The following is a 21,921-nucleotide window of genomic DNA, read 5'->3' on the forward strand; positions in this document are numbered from 1 at the left end:
CCTCCACGAAGCCTGAGCTGCAGCCACTGAGCCTGTGGGCTGCAACCAGAGAGCCCTCGTGCTACAACTAAGAACCGACACAGCCAAACAAAGTAACAAACAACCATTAAAAAGAAAAGCGAAGACGGAGACCCGGGAGCTGGAAAAAGCACTAGAGCTGCTGACAGTGAAGCTCAGAACTTAAGCTTCAGCTTCTTTTTGAGCAGGAAAAGATGAGGGAGGGGGTGGGGGTGATCGGGAGCAGGGACGTGGAAAGCAGGGCACCTAGCTTTCTTTTATTTGGTCTTTGCTGCCGTATCTTTGGCTATTCCCACCTCAAAAGTCTGCTTTCCTAAAAGAACAACTTCTAAAATCTTTAAGTGATGTCTTTATACCTAAAAGACTGAGTTTAAAAAAGAAAGCAAAAAAATGCCAACAAAGCATTCTTCCAAATTTAGTCATTGCACATAAACCATTTCTAGATCCAACTCTAGTTTAGGGAGCAAGAGTGTGGTGGAGAAAGACTTAAGAGTTTATTAAACCAGAAACAATAATCACAGGCACTTAGAGTCTGAAGTACAGAACGTTTCATTCACAAAAAGCACAAAACCACCTTGGCCAAACAGACCAACAAGAACACGGCAGTGTAAGCTGGCAAGGAAACAACCGTGTTGGCGGAAGTTCTGCTATGAACACACTAGATTTTGATGACTGAACTTACTTCCCCTCAACTCTATTTTCCACGGTACATGTTGATTTTAGTTTTTGCTTACATGAGGACATTTTATTTTAATAGAGTCCAAATATGGAGCAAAGTTATGCCGCCTGGAAAGTCCAGACCGGCCACTTGCAGCCTGTGAATCACACATGTCACTGAGAGGCTTCAGGGACTCGCCCAAAAGGGCAGCTCCTGTCTCTTTCCTCTTATTTATTAGCATCTTCCTTTCACCCAAAAGGGAACCAGGCCACGCAGATCAGACATGTGCCCTGAGTGACTCCTGGAGTCCTTCTGCGAGACAGACTTGGGGACAGAAAGCCCTCGTACACGCCTTTCAATCCCAAAACGTGTCTTCTCCTGCTGGGTTTCTGAGACCAAAGGGAAGAGCTGAGGCAACCCTGACCTAAATCACAGACACATCACAGAGCAGGCAGGGAGCGAGAAGGCAGGGCCAAAAGGCACAGACTTTGCTACTATTTCTGTTACAAAGTCATGATGTGGCTTTGAGCAACTGGACAGAGTTTTGGAAAACTCAGTTTTATCATCTAGAAGGCTACACAAGGACATCTGCCTCATGTATTTCAGGAAACTGTTATAAAAGAAGATGGTTATTCATAGAGGGATATATCAAAGTGAAAGCTACAAAAGAAATTACTTGTGTTCTTGTTGGAAGTTTCACAGCCATATGTGCCCCACTGGCTAAGCATATGTTACAGAGACCTCTTACCAGCTAAGCATATCCAGGCCGTTGATGAAAACGGAATTTGTGGCTGATTCCTGTGGGATGAGATGGGCACAGCGTGCTGGTCCCAAAGAGGCTGGTGGGGACTCTCACTGACCCAGGACCTGTCTGTGTCACACGAGCTCATCCAGCGTCAGGGCAGCATGGCACTCTGCTTGGCAGCACCCAGGGCTCTCTGGGGGCTTTCTGAATCAGAGGTCGGCCAGCTATGGCCTGAGGACCAAATCTGGCCCTTTACCTGTTTCTATGAATAAAGATTTATTGGCACACATCCGTACCTGTTTATTTAAACCACCCACAAGGCTGCTTTCCTGCTACCATAAGAGATCTGAGTAGTTGCAACAGGCACCATCTAGCCCTCAAAGGCTAAAATATTCACTCTGGTGCTTTGGGCGGTTGGGGGGAGTACCCACTCCTAATCTAAATCATGAAATGAGATCCTCAAACCACACTCTTACTATAAGAGGACTGCTGCTGCTGTTTAGTTGCTAGGTCGTGTTCAGCTCTCTGCGACCCCATGGACTGCAGCCCGCCAGGCTCCTCTGTCCATGGGATTTCCCAGGCAAGCATACTGGAGTGGGCTGCCATTTCCTTCTCCATTAAGAGAAACGGCCACAATTAATTTTCTTCTGGGCTTTTCACATCATGAGGTAGTGTTTCATTTCGGTACACAGTTGACCCCTGAACAACGGGGAGGTCAAAGGCACTGACTCCCTGCGTGACCCCATTTTAAAATCCACATTTAGCCTTCCAAGGGGCTCACCACACCCACGGGGCAGCATCTGAGGACTCAACCAACCTCAGATCAGGTAGCCCTATCATCTTTATTGGAAGAAAGCCACTCACAAGTGGACCTGTGCAGTTCAAATCCATGATGTTCAAGGCCAACTACATATAGAATTAGAAAGAATTTCACCTTAGAGCACATGGTTTTGCAAAGAGCCATGCAGTGCTCTCTAAGCACCCCCGGTGGCAGCAGCACAGAGGAGGGGGAGCTGCACACGCCTGACAGGCGCCGACTGGACGCTGACCCCAAACACCCTCCTTCCACGACACGCTCACTAACTATGAAGATACAAAGCACGCCCGTTCATCAATATTTCTTTAGGATATTAAAACGTAAGTATCAGGAGAGCCAAGTGCAATTGTTAGTCCAAGTCTTATTCTCAGTTTTACCAACAAGGATGATGAGATCAAGTCAAACGATTTGTCTAAATTTCCCTCACACACACACTCATTCTATTAGTCAGGCCAGCTGGCTCAGTGGCAGAGAGTCTGCCTGCCAACGCAGGAGATGCAGGAGACGCAAGTTCAATCCCTGGGTCAGGAAGACCCCTGAAGGAGGAAATGGCAACCCACCCCAGTATTCTTGCCTGGGAAATCCCCATGGACAGCAGAGCCTGGCGGGCTATAGTCCACAGGGTCGAAAAGAGTTGGACACAACTGAACACCTGAATACGCATGCATAAAGGAAGGATCGTTTCATTAAAGGAATATCTTTAAAGAATGTTAAAGAACAATGACAAAAAAAGGAACAAAGTATCTGGTTACCCCTTTGCATACTCACACAGTATTAGGTTAATACAGTCACAGCTTACTGGGATTTTTAAATTATTTATTATTATTATTTTCTAATCAAGGTGCATCTTCCTTGTTTTTATTCACTTTTCGGCCACCTGTGCAGCATGTGGAACTCCCCCAACCGTGCTGAACGGTTGTTGAACACATGTTGCCTGCAGTGGGAGCTTGGAGTCTTAACCACTGGAAAACCAGGGAAGTCTGACATAGTTATTTTACTGTATTTTACTTTATTGCACTTTATAGATACTGCATTTTTTACTAATTGAAGGTTTGAGCTTCCCAAGTGGTGAGAGTGGTAAGCAACCTACCTGCCAATGCAGGAGATATTAGAGACGAGGGTTCAATCCCTGAGTCAAGAAGATCCCCTGGAGGAGAGCAGGGGAACCCCCTCCAGTGTTCTTGCCTGCAGAATCCCATGGACAGAGGAGCCTGGCGAGCTAGTCTACGGAGTCCCACAGAGTCACACATGGCTGAAGTGACTTAGCACTCATGCAGAGATGCTGCATTCTTTACCAAATGAATGTCTGTGGCAACCTTGCATTGAGCAAGTCTACTGGCATCAGCTTTCCAACAGCAGCTGTGGCAACCTTGCATTGAGCAAGTCTACTGGCATCAGCTTTCCAACAGCAGCTGTGGCAACCTTGCATTGAGCAAGTCTACTGGCATCAGCTTTCCAACAGCAGCTGTGGCAACCTTGCATTGAGCAAGTCTACTGGCATCAGCTTTCCAACAGCAGCTGTGGCAACCTTGCATTGAGCAAGTCTACTGGCATCAGCTTTCCAACAGCAGCTGTGGCAGCCTTGCATTGAGCAAGTCTACTGGCATCAGCTTTCCAACAGCAGCTGTGGCAACCTTGCATTGAGCAAGTCTACTGGCATCAGCTTTCCAACAGCAGCTGTGGCAACCTTGCATTGAGCAAGTCTACTGGCATCAGCTTTCCAACAGCAGCTGTGGCAACCTTGCATTGAGCAAGTCTACTGGCATCAGCTTTCCAACAGCAGCTGTGGCAACCTTGCATTGAGCAAGTCTACCGGCATCAGCTTTCCAACAGCAGCTGTGGCAACCTTGCATTGAGCAAGTCTACTGGCATCAGCTTTCCAACAGCAGCTGCTCACTTCATGACTCTGTGACACATTTTGGTAATTCTCCCAATATTTCAAACATTTCATCATGACTATATTTGTTATGGTGATCTGAGATCAGTGATCTTTGATATTACTACTAAGGATTCACTGAAAGCTCAGAAGATGGTTAACATTTTTGAGCAATACAGTATTTTTAAATTAAGAACCTATATGGTTCCTTTCAATGTTATTGCACACTTAATAGCACACTGCAGTGTAAACATAGCCTTTTTGTGCACCGGGAAACCAAACATTCATGTGACTCGCTTTATTGTGATACTCACTTTATTGCAGATGTCTGAAGCACAAGAGCTCTGCCATCTGCCCACAATACTATGAAGATGTTAGTACTGCTAAGTTAGGTTCAGTTGCTCAGTCACGTCTGACTCTTTGTGACCCCATGGACTGTAGCACGCCAGGCTTCCCTGTCCATCACCAACTCCCGTCAAACTCAGGTCCATTGAGTCGGTGATGCCATCCAATCATCTCATCCTCTGTCATCCCCTTCTCTTCCCACCTTCAATCTTGCCCAGCATCAGGGTCTTTTCAAATGAGTTAGTTCTTCGCATCAGGTGGCCAAAGTATTGGAGTTTCAGCTTCAGCATCAGTCCTTCCAATGAATATTCAGGACTGATTTCCTTTAGGATGGAAGAGCTGGAGCTCCTTGCAGTCCAAGAGACTTTCAAGAGTCTTCTCCAACACCACAGTTCAGAAGCAAAGTGCATATTAAATTAAGCAAGCCAAATACCTCACAGCCATCTTGCTTCTGTCAACACCTATCATCTTTTATGCAATGAAAACAGGGTAACTGCAAATTCAAGGGGTGGAGTCAATTCTCTTACACTGAAGACAGATTTACGAAGTTCTAGTTTCAAAGTATGGATGTGTGAGAGTTGGACTATAAAGAAAGCTGAGCGCCGAAGAATTGATGCTTTTGAACTGTGGTGTTGGAGAAGACTCTTGAGAGTCCTTTGGACTGCAAGGAGATCCAACCAGTCCATCCTAAAGGAGATCAGTCCTGGGCGTTCATTGGAGGGACTGATGTTGAGGCTGAAACTCCAATACTTTGGCCACCTGATGCGAAGAGCTGACTCACTGGAAAAGACCCTGATTCCGGGGAAGACTGAGGGCAGGAGAAGGGGACGACAGAGGATGAGATGGTTGGATGGCGTCATCGACTCAACGGACATGGGTCTGGGTGGATTCCAGGAGATGGTGATGGACAGGGAGGCCTGGCGTGCTGCGATTCATGGGGTTGCAAAGAGTCAGACACGACTGAGCGACTGAACTGAACTGAAAGGGGAACATGTCCCCCTGGGCTGAAAGGAATCAATGTAAAAGTGAAGACGCTCTTACCTCCATCTGCAAAGCCTCCGCAAGTCCCCTGAGGGCGAACTTGGATGAAGAGTATGCTGTGTAACCAAACAGGCCCAGCTGCCCGGCCTGGGAAGACACGAAGACGACCCTGCCCATGCGGCGTTCCTTCATGGTGGCGATCACTGCCCGGCTGGGGTACACGCTGCCCAGGTAGTTGATGCTCATCAGCCTCTGCAGGGAACAAAGAGGCCTGGAGCCTGAGCAGGGCGCACGCCACGGGCACCCGCCTCGGGTCACCAGTGCGCCCGCGCCCCTCAGGTACCCTGCCCCAAGTCACCGGCGTGCCCCTGGGGTACCCCACCCCAAGTCACCAGCGCGCCCCTCGGGCACACGCCCCGGGTCACCAGTGCACCCGCGCCCCTCAGGTACCCAGCCCCAAGTCACCAGCGCGCTCCTCGGGCACCCGCCCCGGGTCACCAGTGCGCCCGCGCCCCTCGTGTACCCCGCCCCGAGTCACCAGAGCACCCTTCGGGCACCTGCCCCGGGTCACCAGTGCGCCCCACAGGCACCTGCCCCGGGTCACCGGCACGCCCCTCGGGCACCCGCCCCGAGCCGGAGCCCGGGTTACCGGGCGCTCAGCGGAGCTGCTGAACAAACAGGAACTGAAGGGTCCCGGAAGTGATCGTGACAAACAGGGCTCCCTGCCGGGGGCCTGTTTCTTTGCTTTCTCTCTCCTCTTTTTTGCTGCCATACAGTTGCTTCACAATGTCGCTGTTTCTACTGTACAAGAGAGGGAATCAGCTCCGTGCAAAGGACATCCCGCCCCTCTGGGTCATCACAGAGCGCCGAGCTCACTCCCTGGCCTCCAGCCTCCCACTCCTCGTTTACACAGGGCGGTGCGCGCACACGTCAGTCTCAACCTCCCAGTTCACGCCCCTCCCTGTGTCCGCCCGTGGGAGCCTATTTCAATCTCCTGTTTCACTCTAACCTCACGTTCTCACGACAGCACTTAGGTCTTTGCTGAAGCCTGGACAAAATGAGTCTTCTCCTTAGAAAAGGACACTGCACGGTGCTGGTAATCCTTTTGAGAGACACTGTGAGCGAAGAGCTTCTAAATATTTCCTGCCCTGTTAGTTCTAAGTGACGGAGAGACCACAGAGGCCAGGACAGCGGTTAAGAGCGCCGACTGCGGGCCGGGCTCTACCAGTCGCGCCCGTTTGCTGATGAACAGCAAAGCTGGAAACTCTGCTTAATTCCTCCGGGAAAACTGGGTTCACACGGTGTGATCTCACAGGCCTGCGCCAAGGACTGAAAGAGGAAGCAGAAGGCAGGCCCCCTCCCCGCCCCCCCGCAGTAACTACCCAGGGCCTGTGGGCTCTGGTGACCGGGGAGGACACGCACGGGTACCAAGGGTCTCCTTTGCCCTCGTCCCGGGAACTCTGAAAAACTTTTACACTTTCAACCTGAAAGTCTCATGATACTGTATTACAATGCTTCTACAGTAAAAGTCTTATAAAAAACTAGGTCTATCACCATGTGCAATATAAAGCAGAAAAAATAATAGAGGCTCCCAGGTGAAACCCCTGCCTCCTGCGTGTTCTGCTGAGCTATCAGGGAAGCCCTCCAGGTGGCGCTAGAGGCAAAGCACCCGCCGCAACGCAGGCGACTAGGAGACACGGTTGGATCCCTGGGCCGGGAAGATCCCCCTGGAGGAGGGCATGGGAACCCACTCCAGTATTCCTGCCTGGAGAATCCCGTGGACAGAGGAGCCTGGCAGGCTCTAGTCCGTGGGGTCGTGAAGAGTCAGATGTGACTGAAGCAACTTAGCAGGCACACACTACATCTATTAAAGAAATTAAAGTTAAAACCTTCCACAAAGAAAATCTCAGGCTTCACTGGTGAATTCTACCACGCATTTAAGGAAAAATTCTAACAGAAAACTGAAAAGGAGGGACTATTCTTCTACTGATACTATGAGGCCAAAAAGTAACACAAAACCAAAAAGTAACATTACAAAACGCTACAGCTAATATCCCTCAAGAACACAGAAAGGATAACACATCCTGACCAAAGGAGGTTTATCCCAGGAACACAAGGCTGGAAACATCTGGAAATTAGTCAGTGTAATTCACCATATTAACACGCTATTTGACGATGAAAAGAACGCTATGGTCACCCAGCAGAGGCAGGAAAAGCACCTGAGAAAATTAAACACCCATTTCATACAAAAACTCTCAGCAAAGTAGGATAAACTGCTAAACTTGGTAAAGGGCATCTACCAAAAATAAACAAACAAAACCAAAGCTAACATCATACTTAAGAGTACAAGACTAACTGCTTTCTCCCTAAAGTCAGGAACAAGACAAAAATGTCCACTTTGGCCACTTCTAGTCAACACTGCACTGGAAGTTCCAGCCCATGGAATAAGCGTATCTAGAGAGCAATGCAAGAGGGAAGACTTGCAGATGACAAGATCTTGGATACAGAAAGTCCAGTGAACACTAGAATTAATAGTTTAGTTCAGCAACACTGCACAATCGATGCACAAAAATCAATTGTAGTTTTTTCTACATGAGCAATGAAAACTCAAGAAATTGAAATAAAAAAACCACTTACACTAACATCAAAAAATATAAAATACTGGAAAACAATATGCAAGCTCCACACACTGAAAATTACAAAACAAGACTGAGATAATTTTGCTAAAAAACTTAAATAAATGGAGATATATATTATGTTATATGGGTTAGAAGACCAAATATCGTTAAGATGTCAGTTTCCCTCACATGTATCTATAATGTCAGTGCAATCCCAGTCAAAACTAACTCCTACTGGGGCTTCCCTGGTGTTCCAATGGTTAAGAACCCGCCTTGCAATGCAGGGACGTGGGTTTGATCCCTGCTCAGGGAATTAAGATCCCATATGCCGTGAAGCGCCTGAGCCCACGAGCCGCAACTAGAGGGAAGCCCGAATGACACCACTGCTAGGATAGAGCAACGAGCAGTCCGTGTGCAGAGGTGCTGGTGTGGAGGTGATGTGGGGCTGGGCGGGGGGGTGCCAAAGAAATGGACTGTAACTGCTTTTTCAAACAAAGTGAGAGAGACAGAGGGAAGGAGACAGCGTGGTGGGAGACAGGCTGAGAATAAACGAGTTTTTTTAGAAGATTAGATTCAGGCATTTTTTAAATATTGCAGCATACTTCATATTCTATACGTGTGTTTTATTTCTTCCTTCATCTCACCCGTTTTGTGTTTTCTCCTCGTCACTGACACCCACCCGCAGCTGCATGAACTTTTTTTTTAATGCCACACCACAAGGCAGGCAGCATCTTAGTCCCCTGGCGGGCTTGAACCCGTGAGCCCCGCAGCAGAAGCACAGAGTCTTAACCAGGACTGCCAGGGCAGGCCCGCACAGTCACCCGGTCTTATGTGCTTAGCTCCTGCTGCTCTTGCTCAGTTATGACCCCCACAGATCTTTGACTCTGAGCTCCAGACCTCCGTTAGACACAGATGCAGGTACCCTCCCTCTCTGCCCTGGACAGACCCTGCTCCCCGGCGCCCGGCTGCACGGCTGTGTATTTACGTGCTGCAACCACACAGATCCTTGCACACCGGTCCTCTTCACCGTCCATGGTCGACCGAGGAGTCCGCCGACCTCCCTTCGTATCATCTTCCACACACAGGCACACACACTCACAGTCCTCTCACACCAGCCACCTCTGAACTCTTTCCCCTCATCCCTTCATGCCTAGACTACAGCTACTTCCTTCAAGCTGTTGAGATGATCTTCAAAATCTCCCTGTCAATACCTAGAGATAAAGGCATATAGGTCAAGACATCTATCTTTTGATTCCCCTCCCCTTTGGCTGTGCTGAGTGGCATGTAGAATGTTAGATCCCAGACCAGGGATTGAACCCACAGCCCCTGCCTCAGAAGGCAGAGTCGTAACCACTGGACCACCAGGAAGTCCTGACCCAACAGCTATCTTTTCTGCTGAGCTGATAAAGAAGCCTTACAATACCAGAGTCCCAGCTAAGGCATCACTCTGCTTCTGCCTCTGCTGGACTTGCCCAGCTTGACGTGAAATCACAGAGTTCACAGTGCTTTCCCCCAGCCTGCCAGAGCAGGACGTCTGAACTGCTACTCTGGGAATCTCCTCTTCAACAAAAGCGGGTGCGCTCTAACTTCACTGAGAACATCATCCAAAGCCCATCACCAGCACGAAGGCTCTAGAGACCAGCAAGAGAGAGACAGCTGGCACGACATCAAACGAAGAAAACACTCTAACTTCACCAAGAAGATCATTCAAAGCCCATCACCACTGTGAAGGCTCTACAGACCAGCAAGAGACAGCTGGCGCAACATCAAACGAAGAAAAACATGCTATGTATACACTTAAGAAGGATTTCAAGTCTGTTGTGTACTTCTTTGGCTGACATTTTTAAAAAACAAACAAAAATATGATGCATTGTCTTTTTCTCTTGGCTTGAGAATGCCAGAGTCTGCTCTTCAACTTTTTTTGGTTTTCATTGTTAAAAACACTGATACTTGACAAGAAAATCCAGCATCTCTTGGCTTACAAAGAGCTCTGTTGATAAAATGACCTCAGTAAGTCAATACTAACCTGTGTCAGGTTGGAGGCTGCATTCCCATTTTACAGCTGAGGAAGCCAAGGTCCAGCGGCCTGAGTAAACTTCTAAGGCTGGATGGTCACTGGGACTAAAACCCTGTCCAGCCTTCCTGTAGTTTGCTGAAGCTTCTGTTGAACTGGAATGCATTTCACCTACTTCATTCATAAAGTTTTAGCCATGAACTAGTTCCCCGTTCACCCCGCTCCAGTAGTCTGGCCTGGACGGACGAGCCTGGTGGGCTGCAGCCCATGGGGTCCCGAAGAGTCGGACCCAACTGAGCGACTTCACTTTCACTTTTCACTTTCACGCACTGGAGAAGGCAATGGCAGCCCACTCCAGTGTTCTTGCCTGGAGAATCCCAGGGACGGGGGAGCCTGGTGGGCTGCCATCTATGGGTCGCACAGAGTCAGACACGACTGAAGCAACTTAGCAGCAGCAGCAGCAGTTCTCCCTTCTAATGTATGGGCCACCACAGTGAGAAAAGAAACAAATTTTTACTTACTTCAAAAGTACTAACTTCAAGATCTTCAAATTTCCCTGAAAGTGACATTCCTGCACAGTTTACAAGCATGTCCACCGGGCCCAGCTTCTCCTGCGCCTGGAAGTTTATCAAATTGGGCATCGAGGAAGAGAAACAAAGATGCCGTGAGTAGCCCATCAAGCCAGTAAATAAAATCTATAAAACTATCAGACCTACAGGGAAGATATGCCAACTCCAAGCCACACATCAAACCGGCAAGGACCAATCAAAAGGCGAGTGGATTAACTTCAACTGACCCAACCTCTTACTTGTTTTATGACGTTCTCTACTTGGCTATAGTCTTGAGATACATCAACTGATATACAAAGCACCACCTGTTAGAAAGAGAAAAAAATGATCAAAGCTATGCAGGGCTTCAAAAGAACTGTCTTTAAAAATTAAAGGCACATTTTTCCAGTAGATAAGGAGCGCAATTTGGATGTTCCGATTGCAGGGCTTGAAACCTGATGACAATGCAATCAGGAGAGGCAAATGGGGTGGGAGGGCAGGCCTTCCAGTGGTTCAGCAGTAGAAGACTCCGCCCACAACGCAGGGGATGCAGGAGACAGGGGTTCGATCCCTGGGTCTGGAAGATTCCCTGGAGGAGGGCACGGCAACCCATTCCCAGTGTTCTTGCTTGGAGAAGCCCATGGACAGAGGAGCCTGGGGGGCTACAGAGCGGGACATGACTGAAGCAACTCAGCCTGCACACATGGGCAATTTTTGGCAGGGGGAAAAAAAACTGTTAACAAACTACCACGGAAAAAATGTCGCCAGGGCCCTGCTTATGCTTCGCAGAGAAACAGGCCAGCTCTGGGAAGGGAGGCCGCCCTGGGACCCTCCTGCACGCCCTAGCCCTGAGGACATTCCCCTTCCTGGACGTGCAAGTCAAGGACTTTCCACAGGACCTGAGGCTTCTGCCGGGTGAAGAGCGGGGCTAACGAGAGGGAGAGGGAGCGGACACGGCGTCAGCGAGACTGGCCTTCACTGGACGCTCCAGATCCGTGTTCCAGATGATGCCCCTTCTCTACTAGAGCTCACAGGGACAGGAAAACAAAACAACGAAACTGGGGGGACCCACCGAGCTGGCGGCTTTCCAATGTCTGTGGGCTTCAGAGAAGGGGGTACAGACGGAGGCCCCGGTACTAGAGAAAAAACCCCCCACACACAAAGAGAGGTAGATGAGGACATCGGCTTGCAGCACAGAATGCAAAGGAAGAAAAATGCAAACAGCCAATAAAAGAGAACTGATTCAATAAACTCTGGGGTACCCAGGATTATGCCACAGCTGTTTTAAGAGACGAGGCAGATTTATCTGACTGATGTGCAAAGTTCTCTTTGCTTCACCACCTTAGCATCTTAACATTACTGACTCAATGGACATGAGTTCGAGCAAACTCTGGAAGATGGTGAAGGACAGGGAAGCCTGGCATGCTGCAGTCCAGCAGTCCACGGGGTCACAAAGAGTTGGACGTGACTTAGCGACTTAACAACAAAAACAACCAAGTTCTCTAACGTATTTCTGGAGAGAAAAAATGAGGCAATTCAAACCGCAGTGAGACACCGTTTAAAACCCATCAGAAAAGCGAAAATTACAAAGTCTGTTAATACCAAGTATTGGCAAGGAGTCACTAGGGGCAGGAGTGTAACCATTTTGGTGATGCATGCACTCAACTCAACAATTTCATTTCTAGGTGTATTCCATCCTTGTACAAAGTACACAGAGATGAACTTTAGCAACAGCAAGAAAGAAAGCAAACTGAAAAAAAAAATGGAGACAACCTAAATACCCACCCACAGTAGAGCTGATGGAGGACAGTCTGCACAGACAAGAGAAGTCTAGACAGAGAGCTGATGGATGGAGGACAGTCTACACAGACAAGAGAACTCTAGACAGAGAGCTGATGGACGGAGGACAGTCTACACAGACGAGAGAACTCTAGACAGAGAGCTGATGGACGGAGAACAGTCTACACAGACAAGAGAACTCTAGACAGAGAGCTGATGGATGGAGGACAGTCTACACAGACAAGAGAACTCTAGACAGAGAGCTGATGGACGGAGAACAGTCTACACAGACAAGACACTCTAGACAGAGAGCTGATGGATGGAGGACAGTCTACACAGACAAGAGAACTCTAGAAAGAGAGCTGATGGATGGAGGACAGTCTACACAGACAAGAGAACTCTAGACAGAGAGCTGATGGACGGAGAACAGTCTACACAGACAAGACACTCTAGACAGAGAGCTGATGGATGGAGGACAGTCTACACAGACAAGAGAACTCTAGAAAGAGAGCTGATGGATGGAGGACAGTCTACACAGACAAGAGAACTCTAGAAAGAGAGCTGATGGATGGAGGATAGTCTACACAGACAAGACACTCTAGACAGAGAGCTGATGGATGGAGGAGAGTCTACATATAGAAGAAAACTCTAGACAGCATAAAAAAAAATGAACGATTACTTCATGCAGCAACTGAGGGATTTTACCAACAATATCAGGTGAAGAGATCAAGTTGCCTAAGAATACACAAAGAATGATGTTGTATAAACTTAGAGAAAATAGGCTAGTGATTGCCGAGGGTCAGGAGGGGCTGGAAGAGAAGAAGGACTGACTGCTAAAGAACATGGACCTCCTTTACGGGAGGATGAGAGTGTTCCATGACTGAACGTGGCAATAACTGTAACTCTGTGGATATGCTAAAACCCACTGAACTGCACACCTTAAATCAGTGAGCTAAACGGTATGTGAAATTCTATCTCAACAAAGCTATCAAAATAAGAATGATGCCATAAAGTTCAAAAAGAAGCAGAAGTAAACACTCTTCTTAGGGTGACATGCACTTATGGTCAAATTACTAAAACAAAAAACAATGGAAGGGAGCTCCCTGGTGGTCCGGTGGTTAAGACTCTCAATGCAGGGGGCGAGGGGTTGATCCCTGGTCAGGGAACTAAAGTTCTACATGCTACGTGGCACAGCCAAAAAACTAAAAAACAAAAGAAAAAAACTATGAAAATCAAGTTGGGGGTTACCTCTAGGAATGAGACAGAAGGATAAGGCTGATGTGGGCAAACAGAGGAGATTTCAGGGCCCCCAACCTAGAAAATGCCATTTCTTAAGTTGGGTGATGAGTGTGTGGCTATTAATTTATCATTATGTTTTAGCCTAAAATATATATTGTATACATACACATGCCATTGCATTCATCAAAAAATTGCATAATCAAAAAATATTTTTAATACCTCCTTCCCCTTATGTTAATTTGAATAAATAACTGAAATGAGATCATTTTCTAGGAAAGCATTCTGTAATTGGATCACTTGAATTTGTGTATGTGTGTTAGAGGATATGCATTGCTTTGGTAATAACCTGAAATCCAAAATAATTCAAACAATTTCACCATTTTAAAAACAATGTAATTAGGAACAGTTGACATGTTTTCATGGGAAATAGATGGGGAAACAGTGGAAACAGTGTCAGACTTTATTTTTTGGGGCTCCAAAATCACTGCAGATGGTGACTGCAGCCATGAAATTAAAAGACGCTTACTCCTTGGAAGGAAAGTTATGACCAACCTAGATAGCATATTCAAAAGCAGAGACATTACTTTGCCAACAAAGGTTCGTCTAGTCAAGGTTATGGTTTTTCCTGTGGTCATGTATGGATGTGAGAGTTGGACCGTGAAGAAAGCTGAGTGCCGAAGAATTGATGCTTTTGAACTGTGGTGTTGGAGAAGACTCTTGAGAGTCCCTTGGACTGCAAGGAGATCCAACCAGTCTATTCTGAAGGAGACCAGCCCTGGGATTTCTTTGGAAGGAATGAGGCTAAAGCTGAAACTCCAGTACTTTGGCCACCTCATGCGAAGAGTTGACTCACTGGAAAAGACTCTGATGCTGGGAGGGATTGGGGGCAGGAGGAGAAGGGGATGACAGAGGATGAGATGGCTGGATGGCATCACTGACTCGATGGATGTGAGTCTGAGTGAACTCCTGGAGTTGGTGATGGACAGGGAGGCCTGGCATGCTGCGATTCATGGGGTCACAAAGAGTCGGACATGACTGAGCGACTGAACTGAACTGAACTGCTTTCAACAAACTATTCACAGATGAAGTCATGGTCTTTTCCTTTGCACACCTGTCCTGATTAGACAGAAAATACATCATGAGCACAGTGACTTTACCTGTTTATCATTAATAGAGTGTTTTTCGATTTCTTTCTTTGCCTGCAACAGCTTGTCCTGAAAGCAACAGAGAACGATTAGTTCTGGTGATGGTCTACTTGTCCATTTGTTTGTTTAAAAGGAGAGAAAAAGCAATTTTTTTTAAATCAAGGATTTGTTAAATGCCAGAAAGCACACGGGACAGCACCTGTGTGCAGAGCTGCGGACCACACGGCTATAAAGTAGGCTAAGCTGTGACAACGGGATGCGAGGTTTTACATTCACCGCAGAGAAAGATAATTAAAAAATTAATGAATCTCAAGTCCCAGTCATCAGTATTAATTGCTAAGGGTCTCCCATCAATTCTAATAAATGTTTTCATTTGTCATTACGGAGATATGAAACATATTCCCAAACTGAAGGGTATGTGTGATTTCATGGCATAATGATTTCCTGCAAGATCATCTAAAGAGTCCCTCCTCCACCAAAAAAGCAAATAAAGTAAAAATCACTTGTGAGATGGAAGAGGTAAACCTATGCTTGCCTATTTCCAAAAATACTCTGAGGACAAGCAAAACTGTCCGGTAATTAAGTAATTCTCCCAAGGTCTCAATGGTGCTTGTTTTAGTCTTTTTCAAGAATCAGAGATCCATTTACAGCGCCTCCATTTGCTATCAGTGCTAGAATTTAAATACAGCATGACAGCAGAGAAGACAAAAGGAGCAGGGAGTCCTTTCAAAAGACGTGGAGGTTTTCTATACAAGAACGTGCCTGTAATAAAACCATATTATTCTATTAATAGAGAGGGACAGCATCTGACTTTGCCAGCGTCGGAGTTTAAAATCACACTAGAGTAATGGCCTTGGTGCCAGAAGGCTCATTCACCCCCAGCAATGCCAGGGGCCACGGAAAGCCTGGGAGGCCCTGACACGCGGGCCTGCCCTGCCTCCCGTTTCCTGTGTCTTCTGTACAACCTCAGCACTGGACACATCTCACAGGATGCCGTTCCACCACAGCCGGGTTTTCAGTCGAGGAAGGTGGTTTTGATGCCACAGCAGATGCGCTGTTAGGAGTCCAGGGACAAACAAAAGGGAGCTAATTCTGCCTTTCTTCATTTTTAAAGAGATGATGGCTGCCCGAGCCTGATCTGCACGGTCCCCGGGGACCCTGTGGCCGGCCATCCCCCAGGGGCACTGCCCAGCTGTGTGCCCCCCTGCTCAGCCCCAGGGCAGCTACCACCCCGCCACCCTCCCTGTTCACCGGTGAATCAAACCCCATCAACGACGCTGTGCTGCACTTGCCCCTCGGTCCATCGTCCTCCCTTCATTTCTAAAGCCAACAGAGATGTCCCAAGCGCCCACTGTGACCGAGCTCAAGCCCAAGCCAGAAGGCCCACCGTGGTCCCCCCACCTGGGGAGCAGGAGGACGCAGGACTATCGGGGAGAACAGAGCGCCCTGCCCTGGGCCCTGGCAAGGAAAACAGACACTGAACAGAAAAGGAAAACAGATCTGGTGCTGACGTGGCACAGAAAAACCCGTGTTCTGTGGAACTGCTGGGGAGGAGGGAGATTTCCCCTGTGCAGTTTGGGTCTCACTACAGATGGAGATTACATCAGAAGCAAATTACAGAGAAACGCCTACAGTCATCCTTCAGGACTCAGATCGGCCCTCCAACGCTGCTGTCCGTGGCTCCAGGCAGGGGGCTGGTTGCCTACGGCCAGGGGTGCACCTAAGTCTCTGCTTCTCCGAGGTCTGCAGTCTCTGCAATGTTGCCTCAGAGTTTCTGGCCCTGAATAAATATCTGTGGAGCTAACCTGACTTCAACCAGGAAGTTTTTGCCTGGAACACAAATAACCAGTCAGATGGTAAAGAATCCACCTGCAATGCGGGAGACCTGGGTTCGATCCCTGGGTCGGGAAGATCCCCTGGAGGAGGGCATGGCAGGCCTCTCCTGTATTCCTACCTGGAGAATCCCATGGACAGAGGAGCCTGGTGGGCCACAGTCCACGGGGTTGCAAAGAGTTGGACACCACTGAGCACAGCACAGGAATCACAGCTCCAAGCAGAGACGAGGTTGAACAGTGCGAGGCTCGCACGGCCTCTGTGACTCACATCATGCTGACTCAGTACCTAAGAACCTAACTGGAAGACTTACCTCATTCCGTGCAACCAGAGTTATAAAGGCTCCTTGTTTATAGCACTCAATAGCAATGCACTTTCCGATGCCACTGGAGCCTCCTGTAACCTAAAAGCAGAAATGAAGAAATTTTAGCACTTGAAACTTCCCTTCTGTAGTAAATTTAAAAAACCTATGACCGGGGGCGGGCGGGGGAGCTTCCCGGGTGGTCCGAGGTGAAGAACCCGCCACATGTAAAATAAATAGCCTATGGGAATTTGCCGTCTGACGCAGGGAACTCAAACCCGGGCTCTGGAAGGACCGAGAGGGGGCGGGGTCAAGAGGGCGGGGACGTGGGTTCCCTACGGCTGATTCACGCTGATGTTTGGCAGAAGCCAACACAATACTGTAAAGCAATTACACTTCCATTAAAAGTAAATAAATACTAACAATAAAGAAAGAATTTATTGTTTGCAAGGCAGGGGAGGCAGTTTGATCCCTGGTTGGGGAACTAAGATCCCAAACGCCCCGGGACAACGAAGCCTGCACCTCGCAACTAAGACCCAACGTAAACAAATAGAACAACTATGAGGGGCTCCAAAATCTAACCTACAGGAGCTAAATCTTCAGCTGCTGTAGCATCGTCATCCCAGACAGAATGAATGGAGTTTAAGAACTGTCAGCAGGGCATGTGGTTTTGGCTGTTTCCAGTACTGAACTGTCCACTGCACACCTATATTTCTGAGACCACTGGGGGGAAAGAGCCCTATACATCTAGCTGATGAATCACATTTCAGTCTGATCATCCGAAAAGATCCGTGCACCCCTATGTTCACGGCAGCACCAGTCACAACAGCCGAGGCGCGCAAACAACCTAAACGCCCACGAACGGATAAGAAGACGTGTGGAGGCACTGTATGCGTGCCTGCACGTATGGAATGGAGTGGACAACCACTCGGCTTTAAGAAAGAAAGAATGCTGTTTGCAGCAACACAGATGGGCCCAGAGATTGTCGTACTAAGTGAAGTAAGCGATATAGAGAAAGACACATATTAGTATCACATGATATGGCTGTATGTAGAATCTGATGTATGACACAAGGGAACCTATGAAACAGACCCACAGAGAACAGGCGTGCGCTTCCAGGGTGGGGCGGGGCGGAGGAGGAATGGACTCGGAGTTCGGGCTTAACAGATGCAAACTGTTGCACACAAAATGAATAAGCAAGAAGGCCCTATGTACAGCACAGGGAATTGCATTCAATCTGTGGTAAACCATTACAAAAAAGAACGTATATGTATATATTATATATAACTGAATCACTTTGCTATGCCACAGAAGTTAACACATTGTAAATCAACCATACTTCAATAAATTAACAAATAAAAATGAACACATTACTTTGGCTTTGCGTCCAAATTCAAATGAACATTGTTTTTCTATATATCTTCTATGAGTGATCAGTTCTACAGGAGATGAAAAGAATAATTGCCAGCATATATCTTACGGTCTTTTAAACGACCGCTTATTATAAAATAATACATGATCACGTGGAAACACTGAACAGTGACGCTTTTCTCCTGGCTCTATTCTCGTCTTCGCCGTCCACAGCTCAGCCATACTGGCTGGCTCCCAGTCATGCCTTCTCCAGCCACAGGACCTTTGCACATTCTATTTTCCCTGCCAGAAACGCTCTCCTCCCCTCTTTGCATCTAATTGGCATCTATTCACCCAGTAAATCTCAGCTCAAAGGATCACGACCTCGGGAAAGCCTCACAGGCTGCTCTCGGCGCAGCTCCCCTCCCCCCGCCCCCGCCCTCGCCCCAGCCGGCTTTTCAGCACCGCAGCCTTTTCCCCCTTGCTTTTACATCACTCCATAACCAAACAGCCGTGCATTTACCTGTGTGACTATCTGATTCACAATCATCTCTCCCATTACCACTCCACAGACTCCCTAAAAATACCAATTCTATTTGGGCTCCCCACTGTATCCTGGACTTCTCTGGTGGCTCAGATGGTAAAGACTCTGCCTACAATGCAGGAGACCTGGGGTCGATCCCTGTGTTGGGAAGATCCCCTGGAGAAGGAAATGGCAAAGCACGCCAGTCTTCCTGCCTGCAGAATTCTCCTGCAGAGGAGCCTGGCAGGCTACAGTCCATGGGGTTGCAAAGAGTTGGACACAATCGAGCAACTAACACACACACTATATTCCCAGCCCTTAGTATAATGCCTGGCATATAGAAAGGGCTCAAAAATACATTTAACTTAATGACACAAATGTAACATTATCTTTCTATTCATTTTTCCTACGCACATTATATAACACAGGCCAGGGGAGCAGGTGAGGGAGGAAGAGAAGAGTCAGATAGGCATCTGCCCTTACACAATTTTGTATCCTACCTTTAAAAAAAAAAAAGTATAGTCAAAAAACTAAAAGGACACACAGTATTGCATTAGATAGCTATATCAAAACTTAGCTAAATTCCCCTAGAGTCAGGTATCTAGATTGTTTTGAGTATTTTATTGTTAGATATAAATCTTGCTGTAAAGAATATCTCTGATCCCATCTCATGACTTTAAAGATCATCAAGACTCCTTCCTACACAATGTACCTATCTCCATGGAACTCCCCTGTTTCTCCTGAGCCTCAGCTTCTCACTAATGAAGGGATTTCTTTGGGTTAATTAACCAATTATCTACCAGTTACTGTTAAGACACATCTGCTATCCCACCTAAGAGTCACCTCTGGAGAGCTCTTTGCTATCAAAATACTTTATAGGGGGACTTCCCTGGTGGCCCAGTAGCTAAGACTCCCAGTGCAGGGGCCTGGGCTCTATCCCTGGTCAGAGAGCTGGATCCCACATGCTGCAACTAAGCGTTCACCTGCCACAACGAACAAATGTGGTTGCCGCAATTAAGATCCAGACTATCCATATAAATAAATGCGGTTCAGTTGCTCGGTTGTGTCCGACTCTTTGCGATCCCATGAACTGCAGCACGCCAGGCTTCCCTGTCCTTCACCATCTCCCTGAGTTTGCTTTAACTCATGTGCATTGAGTCAATGTAGATAAATATTCAAAATATATATATTTCATAGGTGGTTTTGGCTTATTATTTTTTATCAGACATTCCAATTAGCAAGATCATTAAAAATGTCCCCTGGCTGTTACTGCTGCCTACAGGTCCCTTCACCTAATATCTCCCACACACCTGCATTTCCAAATCCTATGGAACCTGCAGAGGCCGGTCCCAACATCTCCTCCTCCAAGAAGCCTGTCCGGACTCCGTCGCTCTGTCCTGTCTGTCACTTTTGCACCTTCTGCAGCTCCTTCTGTGCCTGCCTGAGCTTCCAGGTCAGGCTCAAGTTCGCTGAGGAGGAATATCAAGTCTGACCTACCATCCTCATTCCTAGCACAGCACTCTGCATAAACGGTTACTAAATAAGTACCTGCCTACCATTAATTTGCAAAGTGGTGTATGATGCCATTTCCCTGAAAAAAAAAAAAAAAGCCAAAACTTGTAAGTAAAAATTCCCTGTTGTTCAATGAATACATGGAAGTTGAAGTGATGAGGTGACTGAGAAAATGTATATGCTCTCAAGTGCTCTGTAGGTGTGATTGTTACCGTCCTATTTCTAGACTGAAACAGGTAAGCAAGCTGTATCAAACTGCTGCACAACGAAGAACAAGGTGTAATTTTTTAAGATTTGTCCATGAAAACAAGAATAAGACTTCCCACTTCTGAGTCATGGTTCATGGGAAACTGACCTTCCAGTCCAAGCCAGCTAATTCATAGAAGGTATCTAAGCACATGCGTAAGTCAATCCAGGCTACATTACCCTTGAGTGGTATAAGAAAACATAAGAGATTTTCCTAATGGCTGAGAAAACCGGAAATACGTACCGAGTTGCCTGACCACTGGTAACTTGAGACATGAGACCCTAAAGATAACAGTTTACTGCCTTTCTTTATCACTCGCTCTGACTATTCTTTGCCACTACTGTTTTAAAGGTTAATATCTCTTCAATTGCACCACACACCTCTTATCAAGGGCAAGAGAGGGCACTTTGCTGTCAGAACAGCTTCTCCATCCATCTCCCCAAAAGGGCCGGCTGATTTTCTAGTTCTCACCAAATCAGTTTAACAGTTTTGTTTAAAAGACAGCTGATTTTTATAAGTATATACTGTGTAAGAGGGGTTCCCTGGTGGCTCAGATGATAAAGAATCTGCCTGCAATGCAGGAGATGTGGGTTCGATCTGTGGGTTGGGAAGATCCTCTGGAGATGGAAATGGCAACCCACTCCAGTATTCTTGCCTGGGAAGTCCTGTGGACAGAGGAGCCTGGCGGGCTAAGGTCCATGGGGTCACAAAGAGTCGGACACAACTGAGTGACTAAGTGTGTGCACATGTGCGTGTACACACACACTGTGTAAGACTCGCTGCACAGCTTTACCACTGTAATTAGAGAGAGAACACTAGTCAATCAGAATTATTTTAAAAACAAAAGAATAACTAGTTTTGACCTAAGCCTGCTCATGCTTCCCCATCAGCAAGACATTCTAAACACTGGCCCCTTTCCTTACATGACTGGGTCTAGTCCTAACAAATCTCAAGAAAAACAATTACACTTTTACTCTTTTTATGTCATTAAAAAAAGAAGACAGATGGTGACATCATGTGAATTATTCATGTCGTCCTCACATTATTTACAGTGGCACAGCCAAATGAGATGGTGAAAGTAAGAAATTCTGTGGGATCTACCCCAGCAGACGTGTTCATTATCTTATCCACTGCCTGCAGAAGCATGATGGGGTTGGTAGGACCAGAGTCGCCATTAAGTGAGAGTCCCTTATAAACACTTCAAGGTATGCTCTGCAAACATCACTGCTAAAAACCCAAGTTTCACAGCCACAGTTTTTGAGGCAGAAGTTCTCTTGCAGGTGTGACCCTTTCAGAAGGTAACATGATTGTAAAATTTTGCTCCTCTCCCCCTTGCTAATGAACTAACAACTCACCTCCCTATCTATCTTCT

At 47.2% G+C, this 21,921-nt stretch overlaps 1 protein-coding gene across 1 annotated transcript in view; it reads right to left on the reverse strand.

The window, feature by feature from the left end:
- Window positions 1-21,921, reverse strand: part of KDSR (3-ketodihydrosphingosine reductase) — a 42,852-nt gene that overhangs the window by 19,827 nt on the left and 1,104 nt on the right. Inside the window, exons 2-6 of the mRNA XM_070361955.1 lie at window positions 16,930-17,019; window positions 14,796-14,852; window positions 10,881-10,946; window positions 10,594-10,689; window positions 5,501-5,692 (exon numbers count right to left, since the gene is read on the reverse strand). Of these exons, the coding sequence (XP_070218056.1) occupies window positions 5,501-5,692; window positions 10,594-10,689; window positions 10,881-10,946; window positions 14,796-14,852; window positions 16,930-17,019 (501 nt within the window). The remainder of the gene's footprint in view (window positions 1-5,500; window positions 5,693-10,593; window positions 10,690-10,880; window positions 10,947-14,795; window positions 14,853-16,929; window positions 17,020-21,921) is intronic.

This window comes from Bos mutus, chromosome 24 (genome assembly GCF_027580195.1).
Source record: "Bos mutus isolate GX-2022 chromosome 24, NWIPB_WYAK_1.1, whole genome shotgun sequence".
NCBI lineage: Eukaryota > Metazoa > Chordata > Mammalia > Artiodactyla > Bovidae > Bos > Bos mutus.